The sequence below is a fragment of the Chiloscyllium plagiosum genome, unplaced genomic scaffold (genome assembly GCF_037043375.1).
Source record: "Chiloscyllium plagiosum isolate Xiang-an unplaced genomic scaffold, Cpla_swu_hap1 HiC_scaffold_3, whole genome shotgun sequence".
NCBI lineage: Eukaryota > Metazoa > Chordata > Chondrichthyes > Orectolobiformes > Hemiscylliidae > Chiloscyllium > Chiloscyllium plagiosum.
In genome coordinates, this window is record NW_028270141.1 from 2,118,007 (window position 1) to 2,140,201 (window position 22,195).

General features: G+C 44.2%; 1 protein-coding gene across 13 annotated transcripts in view; it reads left to right on the plus strand.

Annotated features, from left to right (window-relative positions):
* Positions 1 to 22,195, plus strand: part of LOC122540353 (dystrobrevin beta) — a 539,648-nt gene that overhangs the window by 77,196 nt on the left and 440,257 nt on the right. For all 13 annotated transcript variants that reach the window (XM_087976966.1, XM_087976969.1, XM_087976975.1 and 10 more), the window contains exon 2: positions 8,017 to 8,084. In XM_087976966.1, the coding sequence (XP_087833092.1) occupies positions 8,018 to 8,084 (67 nt within the window). In that variant the 5' untranslated portion in view covers position 8,017. The remainder of the gene's footprint in view (positions 1 to 8,016; positions 8,085 to 22,195) is intronic.

The window sequence follows — 22,195 nt, forward strand, 5'->3', positions numbered from 1 at the left end:
TAGACCCAAAATACCCATCACTACAACAAACTACAGGAACCAGCAACTGGAAGCAGCAGGGACAGAACCAAATAAATCCCAGAAGGCACAGTACAGCAGCGCTTCACAGGAGGCTCCAAAGCACTGAAGATGTCACTGAGACAGGGGATAAACTGGCTGCAAAGGAACTTCCAGCTCAAATTACTTGTTTTAACTTTTAATGGGAGTTGAATTTGTGTAGAGCCTTCATTATTACGCAGTTGCATTTAAACCTTCCAACCACATTATGCTTTGTTGATTTACAATGTGCAGTTTTATATGCTGTACAACTCAAGGAACATAAATCATCAGTGCCAATTATTACAATGTATAACTAGGTAAAACAATGTATTCCTGCGGAATGATTTGAAGATTACTTTGTTAATAAACTATGCCATGAACTTTGAAAGCATGCTGGCAGTATGGAAGTGAAACAAAGTCTGGCAGTGTTTCTGAAAATAAAAGGTGGGTGAATATTTTGAGTTCAAGTCTTTTCTCAGACTAACTTTCTTCTGTCTCTCCAGATGCTGAGGACCTGTTAGTTATTGAACATAGAACAATACAGCACAGAACAGGCCGTTCAGCACAAAATGTTGTGCCAAGCGTTTATGTTAATCTCCGATCAACCTAACCTACAGACCCTTCAGTTTACTGCCCTCCATGTGCTTGTCCTGCAGTCGTTTAAATGTCCCTAATGTCTCTGACTCTACTACCACCGCTGGCAGTGCATTCTACACACTCACCACTCCCTGCTTAAAGAACTCACCTCTGACATCTCTCCTGTACCTTCCTCCAGTCACCTTAAAATTATGACCTGTCGTGACAGCCATTTCTGCCCTGGGGAAAACTCTCTGGCTATCTACTCTATCTATGTCTCTCATTACCTTGTACACCTCTATCAAGTCGCCTCTCTTCCTTCTCTCTCCAGTGTGAAAAGCCCTACCTCACTTCACCTCTCTTCATAAACAAGCCCTCCAATCGAGGCAGCATCCTGATAAATCTCCTCTGCATCCTGTCTAAAGCATCTCCATCCTTCCTATAATCAGGCGACCAGATCTGAACACAATATTCCAAGTGTGGTCTAACCAGGGTTTCATAGCGCTGCAGCAAAACCTCGCCGCTCTTAAACGCAGTCCCCCTGTTAATGAAAGCCAAAACACCATACACCTTCTTCTTAACAATCCTATCAACTTGGGTGGCAACTTTGAGGGATCTATGTACATGGACTCCAAGATCCCTCTGTTCCTCTACACTGCCAAGAATCCTATCTTTAACCCTGTATTCAGCATTCAAATTCAACCTTCCAAAATGAATCACTTTGCATTTACCCAGTTTGAACTCCATCTGCCACTTCTCAGGCCATTGCAACAGCCCTCGACACTATCTACAACACCACTGACCTTTGTGTCATCAGCAAACGTACTAACCCACCCTTGCACTTCTTCATCCAAGTCATTGACAAAAACTACAAAGAACAGAGACCCAAGAACCGATCCCTACGTGGCACCACTGGTCACCGACTTCCAGATGGAATACTTTCCATCCACTACCACTTACTGTCTTCTTTCGGCCAGCCAATTTTGTATCCAGACAGCCAGATTTCCCTGTATCCCATACCTCCTCACTCTCGGAATGAGCCTACTGTGGGGAACTTTATCAAATGCCTTACTGAAATCCATGTACACCACATCCACTGCTCAACCTTCATCAACATGTCTCGTCATGTCCTCAAAGAACTCAATAAGGCTTGTGAGGCATGACGTGCCCCTCACAAAGCCATGCTGACTATCCCTAATCAAACTGTTTTTCCAAAGAATCATAAATCCTGTCTCTCAGAATCCTTTCCAGTACCTTGCTTACCACAGATGTAAGACTGACTGGTCTGTAATTCCCAGGGATTTCCCTATTCCCTTTCTTGAACAGAGGAACAACATTCGCCTCCCTCCAATCAACCAGTAGTACTCCCTTGGAGAGTGAGGATGCAAGGATCATCACCAGAGGCGCAGCAATCTCATTCCTCACTTCCCGTAGTAACCTAGGATATATCTGGTCCAGCCTTGGGGACTTATCTATCTTGATGCTTCCCAGAATTTCCAGTACATCCACTTCCTTAATATCAATCTGTTCAAGCCCATTTACTTGGTCCATGGTGTTCTCACTAGCAACAAGGTCGCTCTAGTGAATACTGAAGCAAAAAACTCAATTAGGGCTCCCCTACCTCTGCAGATTCCAGGCACAGGTTCCCACCACCCCTGATCGGGCCATCTCTCTCTCTCTCTGATTATTCTCTTATTTCTCACATATGTGTAGAACGACTTTAGGTTTTCCCTAATCTTTCCCGCCAAGGCTTTTGCATGCCCTCTCCTAGCTTTCCTCAGTCCAATTTTGAGTTTTCCTAGCTACCCTGTTATCCTGTAAAGCTATGCCAGATCCTTGTTTCCTCAACCTTAAGAAAGCTTCCTTCTTCCTTTTGACGAGAAGATCCTCTTCTCTTGTCATCCAAGGGTCCTTCATCTTCCCATTCCTTGCCTGTCTCAGTGGGCCAAAGTTATCCAACTTTCGTAACCAATGCTCTTTAAACAGCTTCCACATTTCTGTTGTACATATCCTGTAGAATAATTGTTCCCAATTTTTATTCCACAGCTCCAGTCTAATAGCAGTATAATTTCCCCTCCGCCAATTAAATACCTTCCCATACTGTCTGTTCCCCTCCTTCTCCATGGCTATGGTAAAGGTGAGGCAGTTGTGGTCACTGGCACCGAAATGCTTTCCACTGAGAGATCTGACACCTGGCCTGGCTTGTTGCCTCGCACTGAATCCAATATGGCTTCCCCTTAGTCGGCCTATTCGATTTTGAATATATTAACAACCCAGCCTACGTAGCCATCTACAAAGAATTTCAGATTCACTAACTCGTAAGTTGCTCATTTATCTTTATATACATATCTAAAATGAGTATTTAGACAGGCAAGTTATTTCCAAGATTTCTCTGTTTTATTTTTAGGTTGCAAATCATTATTTCTTTGTAACTACAGGCCATTTAGTCTAGCAAAAGTAATGTTTTGGAATCTAATATCGGGGTGAGGGGGAGGAATCTAGCAGGCATTCAGAAGATGAGTTTAATTGAATTGAACGGAATGTGATTATTATCCAGTGCAGATTTGTAAAAGGTAGATCATGCTTGACTAATCTAATTGAATTTACTTTTTGGAGGAGTGGAGCAGGTTGATGAAGGGATTTACATGTGTTTACATGATTTTTAACAAAATCTTACACAAAGTACCACTTACAAGACTTTTTAACAAAAATAAGCCTTATGGATTAGGTGCAAGCTGAAAATGTGTTGCTGGAAAAGCGCAGCAGGTCAGGCAGCATCCAAGGAACAGGAGAATCGACGTTTCGGGCATAAGCCCTTCTTCAGCAATGCACACAGTTCCCAAGGTCCCTCTGTTCCTGCATACTCTTAAGAATTATATCAATGAGTCTATATTGTCTCTCCCCATCCCTTCTGCCAAAATGCATCTCATCTCATACACCTCTCCAAATAATGCCCAAAACGTCGATTCTCCTGCTCCTTGAATGCTGCCTGACCTGCTGTGCTTTTCCAGCAACACATTTTCAGCTCTGATCTCCAGCATCTGCAGCCCTCACTTTCTCTCTTATGGATTAGGTAGACCAGTGTGCAAATAGGTGAGGAAAATTTGGCTTAAGGACAGCCATGATTGATTTTTCTTTCGGTCTGGAGTTCCACAGGGGTCAATATGACCACTACTTCCTTTGTTTAACGTACATTATTTGGAGAGGTGTATGAGATGAGATGCATTTTGGCAGAAGGGATGGGGAGAGACAATATAGACTCATTGATATAATTCTTAAGAGTATGCAGGAACAGAGGGACCTTGGGAACTGTGTGCATTGCTGCTTGAAGATAGCTGATTATATTAAGAGAGGAGCTAGTAAAGCATGTGGGATCTTGGCTTCATAAGTAAGGGAATGAATGGAAAAGCAGGGCAGGTATAATGAACCTTTATAACAGCTAAGGTTATGGCCTAGATAGAGTTCAATATGGTCACCACATTTTAGAAAAACTGCGTGGGTCCTTGAGTGGAAGCAATGATTTATGAGCAAGCCCCAGGAATGATGTTTTTTCGAGGGGGGGGGGGGTGGTTTGGAGGGTTGGTCTGGAGAGGAGATTTAACAGGAATGCAAAATTGTGATGGCCTTGAATAAGGTATTGTAGTGTGGAAGGAGGCCAGTTATCCTATTGTATATGCACCCGCTCTCCAAATGAGCATCTCACTCAATGCCATTCTTCTGTCTTCTGAATGTTCTGTTTTCAAATAACCATCTAAATTCCTTTTGATTGAACCTGTCTGCCCTGCACTCTCTGTAGTGCAGTGTCAGTTCTAATCACTCAATGAAGAAGTTTTTCCTAATTACTCTCTCGCTCCTTTTTACTAATTTCTTTAAAATCTGTGCCTTCTTGCTCTTGATCCTTTTGAGAGTGAGAGCATTTCATCCTTATCTCCTCTGTCTGTACCTCTTAGTTCCTGAAGTTATGTCCTATGTAACAGAAATGTTTTCTGTATTATAAATATACCATGAAAATATTTGTGAATTACAGTACATTATTATTTATATTCCAATTGTTTATGTAACATATACTTTTGGCAGTGAACCCTCCTTCATATCAAAAAGCCTACATGACTGTTAACCTGTCTTCATTTCATGGGCTCCCCAGCCCACTGTTTCCAATATTAATAGCCATCTTATCTCAAAGTTTATTTTAGTGATCCATATCCTTTGTTCTCAAGCAATGATCCTTCAGTTTTGTGAGTAGGATGACAGTCCTTCAAAGGCTGTACAATTAATCAAAGCTTGTAAAATTTTGCAAATGCGCTTTAAAAATACGAGTGTTTCCATTGTTGCAATGCTTACACAGCCTCAGTTACACTTGATATTTATAGCTGTGGGACACCAATTACTGACACCATCAATCTCACCATCTTTAGCACCTCCTGATTAATTCTTATGCTGGTATTCTCCATTTTGCCTCTCATTGATCTTTCACTTTATGTTCAGTATTCCCACTATTCCCACAGTCTGCCACAAAGTAGAATCCTTCTGCAAAGCCCAGAATTAGACACTGACCAAATTCCTGTAAGTGTCATCCCTCTGAAGAATGGTTGGAGATTGTAGATGATGGAAACAGCAGTCTAATGTGATGGGACAAGGTCCAGGTCTACAGATTTTGGTAACAAGGTGACATCAATTCAATTTCACGCAGGGAATGGAGATAATGTGGAACTTTGCATATGAGGTTGGTAGATGCGGAAGGAATCTATGACTTTAAAAGAAAATCAGATGGACGTTAAAGGAATTAAAACGGCTGTGGAGATAAAGTTGGGGAGTGGGATTGATTGTATTGCTCTGAGGATATCTGCCGTGGGCCAGATTGTTGTTATCTGTGTCATGATAACTCTAGAGATCGATATTAATTTTTCTCTTTGTTTAGAGTCTCCCAAAATGTTCAAAACTTCTTGACCATTTTCTTTACCTAGTAAAGCTTTTTCTTCCCTATGTATTTAACAGCAGCAATGTTGTTCGGATGTGTAACCTTCTTTATAAAACCGTAACAAAAGTTAGACTTTCTCCGGTAGGTCAAACTTCTCATGTACTTAGAACACATTCTGGTACAAACTTTTGTAACTGTTGCTGAATAAGCAAATTGTTTTCTTTTTATTTTGGTTTGTTCATGTAAAGACTGGTAGTACACACACTGATTTGCAGCAACAAGTGGAAATAAAGTTGGCACAGTGGCATGTGGTAACATTGAAGTGGGTATGCTGTTTCCTTCACTATTGAATTCTAACATTGAACTTCCATCATTGATTGGACATGGCCTCGACTGCGCAGTTAGCTTGCGTTTATTTAAAGAATACAATAAATATTATACCAGCTCTATTATACCTCCCTGTTCTGTTTTCTTGTATAGGAGCTCTTTCGGGTATCTAGTTGAAATAATACATTTGTAATTAAGTTGGCAGTACCTGCGTCAAATGTTATAATAGGTGAGCTTTCGATTTTAATAAAGATGAATTTTAAAAATTATATTGGTGCATAGTATTTGAAAATGAATTTAACTTATTGAAGCTCTATCTCTTGGGGAGCTAACACCTTAATTACATTATATGGGCTGACATGAACCAATTGTTAAAGTTCACTTGAGAATGTAACTTTTTCAAAAAAGTTCTGGGAGTTACATATGAAAGAACTGAAACCAACATGGTCATTCTAAAAGTGAGAGACTTAACAAACAATCCAGGTATTTTTCAATGTATAATTTCAGTTACATCACACTGTAAGCTTTTGCTATAAACTCTGAGTCTTACAATCTTATTGTCCACAACCATCTGATGAAGGAGCCGTGCTCCGAAAGCTTCCAAATAAACCTGTTGGGCTATAACCTAGAATTGTGTGATTTTTAACTCTGTTTCTCTAATGCTACAAACATGAAGATGAAAATACTACTCCAATTGAAAAACTTGCTTAAAACATTAGATTGGACAGAATGTACGTCCCATCAGTGAGCTGATGTTAAAACTACAATTATTTTCACAAAAAAGTTGTTTTACTTTTGGAAAGGAATATTTCACTTCTGTTATCTGGTCCAGCTTTAGAGATTGGTTTGAATTGTATGTAGCATTGCAGATTTTTTTGTTAATGTGTGCTTTTGACCCATGAGCTCTGCTACAAGCAGCTAAAACCAGATCAACTGTAGTATCGATATTGAAGCAGTGGTATGTCATGGTGCAAGGTACATGGAAGCGGCAGATTCAAACCACTACAAATGCCGGAGTAAAGATCACAGAAGCGCCTCACAGGAGGCTCCCAAGCACTGAGGATGTCACCTAGACAGGGGACGAAACGTCTGCAACACAAATTCCCAGCTCGGCAAACAGAACCACAACAACGAGCACCCGAGCTACAAATCTTCTCACAAACTTTGGACAAGATCTCCATTGAAGCAGATTTATAATTTTGAGTCATGACTAGAACATTGGATGAGGATAGTGCATTATTTTGTGTTTTAATGCCTTTTGTTGTGCTATTCCTAAAATCTGGACTTAAGAACACAATGACAACCATAAAACTATTGCCATCTGGTTCACTGCTGGTTTCTCTGGTAGGAAGCTGCTGTCCTCACCTGGTCTGGCATATATGTGACTCCAGACCCACAGCAATCCGGTTGTCTCCGAACTACCCTGTGGACAATTAGGGACGGGCAATAACTCCTGGCCTAGCCAACAATGCCCTCAGCCTGTGAATGAAGAAAAGAAAAAAATCAGTTGTTGATTTGAAAGCTGAGATTGATAGATGTTTGTTATCGAAAGCAGTTGAGAAATTGGGACAAATGTTGGGAGTTTGGAGTTAGGTCATAGATCAGCAATGATTTTTATTGAACTCCAGCTCAGGGAACTAAATGGCTTATTACTGTTTCTGTTATCTTGTTTGAGATTGTGTTAATATTTTTGTCAATAATTGTAATATTTCCATTTAAACATTACTGCACATGAATATCAAATAAGCAATTGAATTATGAGCAACTATCTTCTTGGTGAAATTCAGCAAGTATAGATGTGAAACTGTTGTAGTTGGTTAGGTTTACCTGCCTAATATATTAATGAAATATATCAAAGGACACTTTCCATTGAATTGCACCTTCTGAGTGATTATTCCCTACAACCAGTGGCTGATGCATTAATTTTCTAATCATAAAGTTTATGTTTCGATTTGAAGTGTATGGTTATGCACTTTTACCTAGGTTAAGGACAATACCAAGGGCATATTTTTCTTGAATAACTCTAGCTGGGAAATGGTCCAGTGGTATATCTGCAGATAAATAAGTTACAATTAGATCATACGTATGAAAATAATCTTATTTTCAGAGTCTGCTGATGTGCTGCTTCAAACAGTTACTTGTTTTTCCTTCACTAGGATGATTGAGGAGTGTGGGAGAAGAGCGAAGACCATGGCGGAGAAGAGGCAGTTATTTATGGATATGAGTGAGTATCTTGTAATTCCAAAATAAAGTCACATGAATATTGAAGACATAGAGCTGTGTGTAATACTCATTAACACTTCAAAAATGGATGTAATCATTCAAAGTGAGATGCAAAAATGGATTATTTAAAAGCCCATTAATCTGTTATACAGGAAAACAGTCATTTTTGTTTGCAGTGCAGTGACCGAATGGGCAATTGCTGCGGTTTTTGAATCAGGCAAGTTCTCCATTTACACTGCAGTATTTCCAGGAATAGAGAATGATTGTGAAAATTAGATATCTAGAGTCTGTGTTTTTTGCAGTGTCACAAAATGGGAGGGAATTAGTCTCAACATGGCTTTAATATTTTTTATATACTTTTCCACTGCCAATTCAAAAGCAACAGAGAAGTTGCAGTTGGTACTTTAGAATGTGGAATGGTATGTTGAATGGAATCGAGCTGATGTGGAAATTACAGAAATGAGTTGTTTGGCCTAACCAGCTTGTTTTTCAATTTATCGAGCAAATGTACCTTTGAACCAATCACAAAAATATTTATTGTTCCATATTCACTGACCTTTCCTTTAACTGCCCATCCATTCTATTCTAACATGTAGAAATTATCTGTACCACAGACACTGAATGTACATTCCACAATCTCTCTGCTCTGGGGAAATAAAAAAAAAACTCATTGTGCTCTCTGCTGTAATTCTGTTTGATTTAGTTCTGAAGTGATCTTTCAATCTCTGGCAAATCTTCTTGTGCCTCCTATTTCCCATCCTATCCTGGTTTGAAATATCAATGTCATATTCATCTGTAGAGAGAAGTGGATAGCTCAACTTTTCCACTTGCCATTTCTGTTCCTCAAGCGACTACAGCATCTGAGTGAAACTGTGCTGTGCCATCTTTTAGTGCACCACCTTTCAGCATGTCGGTATTATAGCTGGATTCACCCTTCCATCTCAGCTTGTTTGTCCTGTAGCATTGAGCTTTAATCCATTCAGAATGAAATTATGACTCTTTAAACAAAACTGACCATTTCATGTTGGTTGAAATTGTTTCCAACTGCCTCGTATTTGCTTATTCAATCACCATGCCCTTTCAATTTCCTTTGATCAGAATTGTTTACACTGCTTCCTAGTTAAATCACCTACAAGTGTGGACATTAGTTCCTCTAGACCTGTACGCAAACTGTTGATGTGCGCAGTAAACAGAGGTCCTGAGCAAAACACTGCAGGATAATGGTGTACACATTCAACCACTCTGAAAAACTGTCCTCAACTCCAACACTCTGCTCTTTCCCCTTGAATCTATTTTTATTTTAGTTTTGCTCCCCAAATTCCATAACACTTTAATCTTCTGCACCAATATCCACTGTGGTAACTTGTCTAAGCTGCCTTGAAACATGACATGACACTATTTTTCTCCCAAATATTTCTATTATCACCTTCAAGAACTTAAGTGGATTAATCAGATAGTACCATAGTAAAGTTATGGCACAGAAAGAGGCCATTCAGTCCAGCATATCTGCGCAAGCCAAGAGGTAAAAAAGAATCGATCTACTCAAACCAGATAAAGATCCTGGCGCCCTATATATGGTAAAGGGGTTCTGTTTCAATTCCTAAACCAGACAGTGAATTTCAGATACCAACCACCCTATGGGTAAAAAATGCTTTTTTTCTTAATTCCCATTTAAGCCTTTTACCAATCACCTTAAATCTGTGTCCCTCAGTAATGTGCTGCTCCACTATAGGTTACAGGTTCATACAATTCTATTTTCTCGAGGCCCCTCACAATGTTTTACACCTCATTAAGTCACCTCTTGGCCTCCCATGAGGAAAACAACATTAGCCTATCCAATCTTATCACGTTGCAATTTTCAAACTTTGACAACACTGTTGTAAATCTCTTGCATACTCTTGCCAGGCTAATTATTTCCTTCCAATAATATAACGATTAGATCTATACCCAACGTTCCTGCTGTGGCCTAACCAGCATTTTATTCAGCTCTAGTGTGAAATCCTGCTTTTGAATTCTGTTCCTCATCCAATAAAGGAAAGCATTCCATATGCCTGCTTTGCTGCCTTTATCTACCTGATCAGTCACTGTTAAGGGACTGCGGGCATGCACTCTAAGGTCTCCCACTTCCTCTAGTCTTTTAAATATCCTCCTGTTTCTGGTGTATTGTATTTTCTCTCCCCAGATGCATTAACTCTCTCTTTTTCACATTGAATTATATTTGCCAGTTTTCCGCCTACTCACCCATTAATATTGTGCTGCTGTTAATAGCTATCCTCTTCACTGTCAATTTTGTGACCAATTTTTGTGTCATCTGTAAGTTTTGGAATCATGCTCCCATTTTTAAGCCCAAATCATTAACACAGATGACAACTAGCAAGAGGGACTAAGCCCTGTGCAATGTGCCTGGGAGCTGCTTTCCATTTGTAAAAACATCCATTGTTTCCTGTCGCTGAACCAATTAAGGATCCAATTCATCACATTGCTCTCTATTCTATTGGCTTTTACTCTTCTGACTAGTCTGCCTTACAGGACCTTTTCCAATGCCCTCTGAAAACCCATGTAGCTATCATCCAGTGAATGGCAGCATGGTGGCTCAGTGGTTAGCACTGCTGCTTACAGTGCCAGAAACCTGGGTTCGATTCTAGCCTTGGGTGACTGTCAGTATGGAGTTTGAACGTTCTCCTCATGGGTTTCCACTAGGCGCTCTGGTTTCTTCCTATAGATGTGTGGTTGAGGTGGATTGGCCATGCTAAGTTGCCCATAGTTTCCATGGATGTCCAGGCTAGGTGGGTCAACTATAGGCAATGCAGGGTAAGAGGGATAAGATTGGAGGCTGGATCTGGATGGGATGTTCTTTGGAGGGTTGGTGTAGACTCAATGGGCCAAATGGCCTGCTTCCACACTGTGAGGATTCTAACAACTACTCTCCTCAATCCTCCTTGTTACTACTTAAAAAAATTCAATTAAGTTAGTAAGACATGAACTCTTAACAAACAATGCTATCTCGCACTGATTATTCCTTTCTAAGTGGTGCCATTTCAAACAATGGTACAGCATCTATCCACCTACTGAAATCTGTATTTGTTCTTTAGCTAGATATTTTATAATTTCATATTTCGTAGAAGGTGCAAACATTTCACAAAGTAAAAGTGTTGAATGTACTGACCTGTAATTAACATAGAACGTTACAGCACAGTACAGGCCCTTCGGCCCTCGATGTTGTGCCGACCTGTGAAATTAATCTGATGCCCATCTAACCTACACTATTCCATTATTATCCATATGTATGTCCAATGCCCACGTAAATGCCCTTAACGTTGGCGCGTCTACGTTATTGCAGGCAGGCCATTCTACAGCCCTAGTACTCTGAGTGAAGAAACTACCCCACTACTCTTGACCCACTCCAATTTACCTATCGGACTAACAGATCCATGTCAGATGCCATATCACTTGCCCTTCACTCCTCCCTAGAACATCTCGACACCAAGAACAGCTACGTAAGAATCCTATTCATTGACTACAGTTCAGCCTTCAACATTTTTATCCCCTCGAGACTGATTACTAAACTTAGTGATCTCAGACTAAGCCCCACTCTCTGCAACTGGATCCTCAGTTTCCTGACCCACAGGCCACAATCAGTGAAGATTGGGGACAATATTTCATCCTCACTAACCCTCAACACTGCAGCCCCCCAGGTGTGCGTACTCAGCCCCCTACTGTACTCACTGTATACCCATGACTCTGTTGCCAAATACCAGACTAACGCCATTTACAAGTTCGCTGATGACCCCACCGTAGTTGGTCAAATCTCAAATGTGACAGAACAGATTACAGATGGGAGGTGGAAGACCTGGAAAAATGGTGCAGTGAGAACAACCTAGCTCTCAATGCCGGCAAAACCAAGGAACCCATTATTGACTTACGATGGGATGTTACTCATGCCCCCTTACACATTAACAGCACAGAGGTGGAACAAGTGGAGAGTGTCAAGCTCCTGGGAGTGGTCATCCACAACAAACTTTCTTGGACTCATGTGGACACACTGGTTACAAAGGCCCAACAATGTCTCTTCCTCAGGCAGCTGAGGAAATTTGGCGTGATGGTGAATACCCTTGCCAACTTTTATAGGTGTGTCATCGAGAGCATTCCGTCTGGAAGTATCACTGTCTGGTATGGCAACTATATACCATTCAAGATTGGAGACGGTTACAGAGAGTGGTGAACTCAGCCTGGACAATCACAAAGGCCATCCTCCTATCTATAGAATCCATCTACCAGGCCCACTGTCAAGGAAAGGCTGCCAGCATTCTCAAAGATCCATCCCACCCTGGTAATGTTCTTCTACAACCTCTACCATCAGGGAGAAGGTACAGAAGCCTGAACACACACACCAGCCGGTTTCACAACAGTTTCTACCCTAATGTTGTTAGAATACTGAATGGACTCTCAAACTCTTAACATTCGCCTGTACCTGTGTTTTTGTTTTTGCTGCTGTTTACCTATTATTTACTATCTATGCTACTTAACTCTGTGACCTGCCTGTATTGCTCACAAGACAAAGCTTTTCCCTGTGCATTGGTACATGTGACAATAAATTCAATTCAGTTCAATGCACTCCTTTTGCCACTTCTCAGCCCAGCTCTGCATCTTACCTATGTTCTTCTGTAACCCACAACATTTCTTTGGCACTGTCCACAACTCTGCCTACCTTAGTGTCATCTGCAAATTTACTAACCCATCCTTCTACGCCCACCTCCAGATCATTTATAAAAATGGCAAACAGCAGTGGCCCCAAAACAGATCCTTGCGACACACCACTGGTTACTGAGCTCCATGATGAACATTTCCCAACAACCACCACCCTCTGGCGTCTTTCAGCTAGCCAATTTCTGATCCAAACTGCTAAATTACCTCCAATCCTGAAACTCTGTATTTTGTGCAGTAGCCCACTGTGTGGAACCATATCAAACACCCTTACTGAAATCCATGTACGCCACAACAACCGCTTTCCCTTCATCCATCTGTTTTGTCATCTTCTCAAAGAACTCAGTAAGGTTTGTGAGGCATGATCTACCCTTCACAAAACCGTCTTGACTATCCTTAATCAGATTGTTCCTTTCCAGATGATTATAAATCCTATCTCTTATAACCTTTTCCAACACCTTACCCACAACCAAAGTAAGGCTCACTGGCCTATAATTACCAGGGTTGTCCTGACTCCCCTTCTTAAACAAGAGACAACATTTGTTATCCTCCAGTCTTCTGGCACTACTCCTGTCGACAATGATGACATAAAGATCAAAGCCAAAGGCTCTGCAATCTCCTCCCTGGCTTCCCAGAGAATTCAAGGATAGATCCATCTGGCCCAGGGGACTTATCTATTTTAAGATCTTCCAAAATTGGAAAAGCCTCCTCTTTGTCATCCTCAATCCCATTTAATCTTGTAGCCTGTATCTCTGTATTCTCACTAACATTGCCCTTTTCCGATGTGAATGCTTATGAAAGGTATTCATTAAGTGCTCCCCCTATGTCCTCCGATTCCACATGCAACTTTCCACTGCTATCTTTGATTGGGCCTAATCTTACTCTAATCATTCTTTTATTCCTGACACACCTATAGAAGGCCTTAGGGTTTTCCTTGATCCTATCCGCCAATAACTTTTCATGTCCCCTCCTGGATGATCTTAGCACTTTCCTTAGATCTTTACATAAAAACAGAAATTACTGGAGAAAGTCAGCAGGTCTACCAGCATTTATGAAGGGAGAAACAGAATTAATGTTTTGACTCCAATATGACTCTTTAGAACTGAAAAGGGACAGAAATGTAATGGATTTTATGTTCTGGGGTTAGGAACGGGCGTGCACTGTGAAGAGCCAATGGAACAGAGGGTTAAGGAAAAATGAGAGGGTGAGGGGAGTCCAAAAGAACAAAAGATCAGGGGAGTACTACACGTTGTAGAGAATGTACAGAACATAGATCCAGAGGAGAATATGTCAGCTGTAACTGAAAGCAAAACCATGAAATCAAGTTACAGGCAATAAAGAGAAAGAAAATACCAAAATTGAGGGGAGTGTTCTTGATCTGAAGTGATTGAACTCAATGTTGAGTCCTGAAGGCTATGAAGTGCCAAAACAACAGGATATACTGTATCTCAAACTTGTATTGGGCTTTGCTGGAGAGCTAATACAAACGTGAGCATGAGAACAAGGTGGTGTCATGCAATGGCAAGTGACTAGAAGGTCAGGACCATATTTACAGACTCGGTGGAGGCTTCCTGCAGAGCTGTCTATTTGGACCCTGTTTGGTCAGGTCTTTCCATTTGAAAGCAGGGATTACAATGGTCACTCTACTTTCTTCTGGCATAATCCAGTTTCTGATAAAAATTGCAAATAGATTAAATTTCTAACATTTCATTATTATGTACTTGATAATTGTGAATTTTCTTTCAACTGGAATGATTGTCACCAATGAAGACCAAAGGTGAATTTCCTGAGATGAATGATCAAACCATTAGCCAATCAAGAGATTGGGCTCCACTGCCAGGAATGAGGCATGAACTCACAATCCTTCTAGCAGGAAGTTAAAAATCTCACACCAGGTTATAGTCCTTCATCAGCGACGCTCGTGTGCTTCCAATTAAACCTGTTGGACTATAACCTGGCATTGTGTGATTTTTAACTTTGTCCACCCCAGTCCAACACCAGCATCTCCAAATCATGACCAATCAGAAACATCTCATAGTGGAGCAATTTGCAGATAATGAACAAAAAGACCTTGGTGTATAAGTCACTGAAGATGACAGGGAGTGTGATGGTGACATGTGAAATACTTACCTTTATTAGCCAGGATGTAGAATATAGGAGCAATGAAGGCTAATATAACTTTATAAAACATGGGTCAGGCTGCAGTGGGCTGGAGTACAGTATGCAGTTCTAGTTGTCACTCTATTGGAAGGATATGATTCTGTTGGAGAGGACAGAGAGGAGATTCACCAGGATGTGGCCTGGGATGGCAAATCTCAGTGATGAGGAGAGACTCGAAAGGCTGGGTTTGCTTTCCCAGAAACGGAGGAGGCTGACGGCGATCTGGTTGAGGTAAACATAATAATAAGAGGCAAAGGCAGGATAGATCGTGAGAACCTCTTCCTCATAGCAGACATGTCTGAGACCAGAGGACACTGGTTTAAGGTGAGGAGCAAGTGGTTTAGTTCTGAGAGTGTAGTTTGGTGTTTGTTGGTTAGCATTGACATGATGGGCCAAATGGCCTGTGTTTTTGCTGTGTGTCTCTGACTATGACTCTGATTGAATGATACCAGGTTTGAAAAGGAGAAGGGAGAGTTAAGCACCAAGCTATTAAAGTTAAGTAACGCAAACTTCAAAGAAATGAAAATTCCTTTGGGCACTGTCAAACGGACTGAGGTGTTAATGGGGAAATGTGCAGACAAACAGTGGGAAGTATTCAAAGAAGTATTTGCTTCAACATAAACCCAGTATAGAGTCAAAACATGTGGTACTGGAAAAACACAGCCAGTCAGAAGCAGGAGTGTCGACGTTTCGAGCATAAGTCCTTCATCAGGAATACTTCTCCACTGAGCCCTGTGTAAAGTTTGCAGGTGTACAGTTCAGCAACCATGGTCACCCCAACAGATGGAGGAGGAACAGGTTAAACAGCAAGTCTTATAAAATGCAAGGAAAAGTAGAAAGAAAGTCATGTACAAAAAGGGAATATAAAAAACAAGCTGAGTGATTTCAAAGGTGAGAGTTAAAATTTTATAAATGTATTGAGAGAAAAAACAGTGAACATTACAATATATCTTTACAGTTGAAGGAAGTGAGAAAGAAAGTGATGACAAATCTCTCATTTCAGAATTTGTGCAGAATTCACAAAAATCTATCATCTGAGAGAAGGTGCAAGTATCAGTCCTAGAACAAGGTAAGTACAGGTTTGTAAGTGTAGTTAATTTCTTAGTAAGATTAGATTAGATTAGATTAGGTTACAGTGCGGAAACAGGCCCTTCGGCCCAACAAGTCCACACCGCCCCGCCGAAGCGAAACCCACCCATACCCCTACATTTACCCCTTACCTAACACTACGGGCAATTTAGCATGGCCAATTCACCTGACCTGCACATCTTTGGACTGTGGGAGGAAACCGGAGCACCCAGAGGAAACCAGGGAGTGTTCTGGACTAGGGAGTATTTCCATGGACTTGCAGTGTCACTAATAATGTTATACATAAGTGATTAAAGCAAATGTTAGAAATACGACTGCAGAACATGGAATGATAACTGGTTGGGCGATCGGGTGTAGAATGAGAATATAAACTTTGTTGGCACAGTGTAACAGATACTAATGTCTATCCTGGACCCATAGCTTTCTCCCCCATTAATGATTTAGATTGAGGAACACTGATTTTATAAAGTATTAAAGACCAACTGAGTGAGCAAACCTATAACAGTAAAGTCTGGTTAGTTTGGTCGAATTCAAGTTCAATCAAGATATGTTCTTGTTCATATATAACCCCGACCCCGCGAACTCTGATCATACATAACCCCGACACCGCGGGCTCTGATCATACATAACCCCGACACCGCGAGCTCTGATCGTATATAACCCCGACACCGCGAGCTCTGATCGTATATAACCCCGACACCGCGGGCTCTGATCGTATATAACCCCGACACCGCGAGCTCTGATCGTATATAACCCCGACACCGCGAGCTCTGATCGTATATAACCCCGACACCGCGAGCTCTGATCGTATATAACCCCGACACCGCGGGCTCTGATCGTATATAACCCTGACACCGCAGGCTCTGATCATACATAACCCTGACACCGCGAGCTCTGATCATACATAACCCTGACACCGCGAGCTCTGATCATACATAACCCCGACACCGCGAGCTCTGATCATACATAACCCTGACACCGCGAGCTCTGATCATACATAACCCCGACACCGCGATCTCTGATCGTACATAACCCCGACACCGCGATCTCTGATCGTATATAACCCCGACACCGCGATCTCTGATCGTACATAACCCTGACACCGCGAGCTCTGATCGTACATAACCCCGACACCGCGAGCTCTGATCGTATATAACCCCGACACCGCGAGCTCTGATCGTATATAACCCCGACACCGCGGGCTCTGATCGTATATAACCCCGACACCGCGGGCTCTGATCGTACATAACCCTGACACCGCGAGCTCTGATCGTACATAACCCTGACACCGCGAGCTCTGATCGTACATAACCCTGACACCGCGAGCTCTGATCGTACATAACCCTGACACCGCGGGCTCTGATCGTACATAACCCTGACACCGCGAGCTCTGATCGTATATAACCCTGACACCGCGAGCTCTGATCATACATAACCCTGACACCGCGAGCTCTGATCGTATATAACCCTGACACCGCGAGCTCTGATCGTATATAACCCCGACACCGCGAGCTCTGATCGTATATAACCCTGACACCGCGAGCTCTGATCGTACATAACCCTGACACCGCGGGCTCTGATCGTACATAACCCTGACACCGCGAGCTCTGATCGTATATAACCCTGACACCGCGGGCTCTGATCGTATATAACCCCGACACCGCGGGCTCTGATCGTATATAACCCCGACACCGCGGGCTCTGATCGTATATAACCCCGACACCGCGGGCTCTGATTGTATATAACCCCGACACCGCGGGCTCTGATTGTATATAACCCTGACACCGCGAGCTCTGATCGTATATAACCCTGACACCGCGATCTCTGATCGTATATAACCCCGACACCGCGGGCTCTGATCGTATATAACCCTGACACCGCGATCTCTGATCGTATATAACCCCGACACCGCGGGCTCTGATTGTATATAACCCTGACACCGCGAGCTCTGATCGTATATAACCCTGACACCGCGATCTCTGATCGTATATAACCCCGACACCGCGGGCTCTGATCGTATATAACCCTGACACCGCGATCTCTGATCGTATATAACCCCGACACCGCGGGCTCTGATCGTATATAACCCTGACACCGCGATCTCTGATCATACATAACCCCGACACCGCGATCTCTGATCGTACATAACCCCGACACCGCGATCTCTGATCATACATAACCCTGACACCGCGATCACTGATCATACGTGACCCCGACACCGCGGGCTCTGACCACACGTGACCCCGACACCGCGAGCTCTGATCATACATGACCCCGACACCGCGGGCTCTGATCATACATAACCCCGACACCGCGATCTCTGATCATACATAACCCCGACACCGCGATCTCTGATCATACATAACCCTGACACCGCGATCACTGATCATACGTGACCCCGACACCGCGAGCTCTGATCATACATGACCCCGACACCGCAAGCTCTGATCATACATGACCCCGACACCGCGAGCTCTGATCGTACATGACCCCGACACCGCGAGCTCTGATCATACATGACCCCGACACCGCGAGCTCTGATCATACATAACCCTGACACCGCGAGCTCTGATCATACATAACCCCGACACCGCGGGCTCTGACCACACGTGACCCCCACACCGTGAGCTCTGATCATACATAACCCTGACACCGCGATCTCTGACCATATATAACCCTGACACCGCGAGCTCTGATCGTATATAACCCCGACACCGCGGGCTCTGATCGTATATAACCCTGACACCGCGAGCTCTGATCGTATATAACCCTGACACCGCGAGCTCTGATCGTACATAACCCCGACACCGCGAGCTCTGATCGTATATAACCCTGACACCGCGATCTCTGATCGTATATAACCCCGACACCGCGGGCTCTGATCGTATATAAACCCGACACCGCGAGCTCTGATCGTATATAACCCTGACACCGCGATCTCTGATCGTATATAACCCCGACACCGCGGGCTCTGATCGTATATAAACCCGACACCGCGGGCTCTGATCGTATATAACCCCGACACCGCGATCTCTGATCGTACATAACCCCGACACCACGAGCTCTGATCGTACATAACCCTGACACCGCGAGCTCTGATCGTATATAACCCTGACACCGCGAGCTCTGATCGTATATAACCCTGACACCGCGAGCTCTGATCGTACATAACCCTGACACCGCGAGCTCTGATCGTATATAACCCCGACACCGCGAGCTCTGATCGTATATAACCCCGACACCGCGAGCTCTGATCGTACATAACCCTGACACCGCGAGCTCTGATCGTATATAACCCCGACACCGCGAGCTCTGATCGTATATAACCCCGACACCGCGAGCTCTGATCGTATATAACCCTGACACCGCGGGCTCTGATCGTATATAACCCTGACACCGCGGGCTCTGATCATACATAACCCCGACACCGCGGGCTCTGATCATACATAACCCCGACACCGCGGGCTCTGATCGTATATAACCCTGACACCGCGATCTCTGATCGTATATAACCCCGACACCGCGATCTCTGATCATACATAACCCTGACACCGCGATCACTGATCATACGTGACCCCGACACCGCGAGCTCTGACCACAGGTGACCCTGACACCGCGATCTCTGATCATACATAACCCCGACACCGCGATCTCTGATCATACATAACCCTGACACCGCGATCACTGATCATACGTGACCCCGACACCGCGAGCTCTGATCATACATGACCCCGACACCGCGAGCTCTGATCATACATGACCCCGACACCGCGAGCTCTGATCATACATGACCCCGACACCGCGAGCTCTGATCGTACATGACCCCGACACCGCGGGCTCTGATCGTATATAACCCCGACACCGCGAGCTCTGATCGTATATAACCCCGACACCGCGGGCTCTGATCGTATATAACCCCGACACCGCGAGCTCTGATCGTATATAACCCCGACACCGCGGGCTCTGATCGTATATAACCCCGACACCGCGGGCTCTGATCGTATATAACCCCGACACCGCGGGCTCTGATCGTATATAACCCCGACACCGCGGGCTCTGATCGTATATAACCCCGACACCGCGGGCTCTGATCGTATATAACCCTGACACCGCGAGCTCTGATCGTATATAACCCCGACACCGCGGGCTCTGATCGTATATAACCCTGACACCGTGAGCTCTGATCGTATATAACCCCGACACCGCGGGCTCTGATCGTATATAACCCCGACACCGCGAGCTCTGATCGTATATAACCCCGACACCGCGAGCTCTGATCGTACATAACCCTGACACCGCGAGCTCTGATCGTATATAACCCCGACACCGCGGGCTCTGATCGTATATAACCCCGACACCGCGAGCTCTGATCGTATATAACCCCGACACCGCGAGCTCTGATCGTATATAACCCCGACACCGCGGGCTCTGATCGTATATAACCCCGACACCGCGAGCTCTGATCGTATATAACCCCGACACCGCGAGCTCTGATCGTATATAACCCCGACACCGCGAGCTCTGATCGTATATAACCCCGACACCGCGGGCTCTGATCGTATATAACCCTGACACCGCGGGCTCTGATCGTATATAACCCCGACACCGCGAGCTCTGATCGTATATAACCCTGACACCGCGAGCTCTGATCGTATTATAACCCCGACACCGTGTTTTAAAAAATTCTCAAGGTCAAGGACCAGGCTCGCAGGAAAGTAGTCTGACACAGAACAAACAGCCAAGAGGCGAGTCTGCTAGAATATAGTTTTATTCCCCGCAGTGTCCCCACAACCAGTCTCGTACTTACAACGGGTCTGGCTTATACTCACTCTACCTGTTACCAAAACTGGGAGCCGTCAGTTCTTGTAGAGCGGTTGCCAACAACCCACGCTCGGCGGTTAAACGTAACCCCGGAGCAGACTCTCCCGAACTGGAGACTTCTCCAGCTGATATACCCTTTTCCAGATATAAACATTCATGTGAACAGCTGAGCAAGGCTAAAAAACACATTCCATTCTGGTTACATACAGATAAGAAGATTCACACGGGAAGGTGTATAACAAGATTCACACGGGACTAAGCGACACCTTCCATTTTCGGTTAGATTCACACATGTATTGGGACACAATTTTAACCCTTTCACCACACACCGCGAGCTCTGATCGTACATAACCCTGACACCGCGGGCTCTGATCGTATATAACCCTGACACCGCGAGCTCTGATCGTATATAACCCCGACACCGCGAGCTCTGATCGTATATAACCCCGACACCGCGAGCTCTGATCGTATATAACCCCGACACCGCGAGCTCTGATCGTATATAACCCTGACACCGCGGGCTCTGATCGTATATAACCCCGACACCGCGAGCTCTGATCATACATAACCCTGACACCGCGAGCTCTGATCGTACATAACCCCGACACCGCGGGCTCTGATCGTATATAACCCCGACACCGCGAGCTCTGATCGTATATAACCCCGACACCGCGAGCTCTGATCGTACATAACCCTGACACCGCGAGCTCTGATCGTATATAACCCCGACACCGCGAGCTCTGATCGTACATAACCCTGACACCGCGGGCTCTGATCGTATATAACCCTGACACCGCGGGCTCTGATCGTATATAACCCCGACACCGCGAGCTCTGATCGTATATAACCCTGACACCGCGAGCTCTGATCGTATATAACCCCGACACCGCGAGCTCTGATCGTATATAACCCTGACACCGCGGGCTCTGATCGTATATAACCCCGACACCGCGAGCTCTGATCGTATATAACCCTGACACCGCGAGCTCTGATCGTATATAACCCCGACACCGCGGGCTCTGATCGTATATAACCCCGACACCGCGATCTCTGATCGTATATAAACCCTGACACCGCGGGCTCTGATCATATATAACCCTGACACCGCGGGCTCTGATCATATATAACCCCGACACCGCGGGCTCTGATCATATATAACCCTGACACCGCGGGCTCTGATCATACATAACCCCGACACCGCGAGCTCTGATCATACATAACCCCGACACCGCGAGCTCTGATCGTATATAACCCTGACACCGCGGGCTCTGATCGTATATAACCCCGACACCGCGAGCTCTGATCGTATATAACCCTGACACCGCGATCTCTGATCGT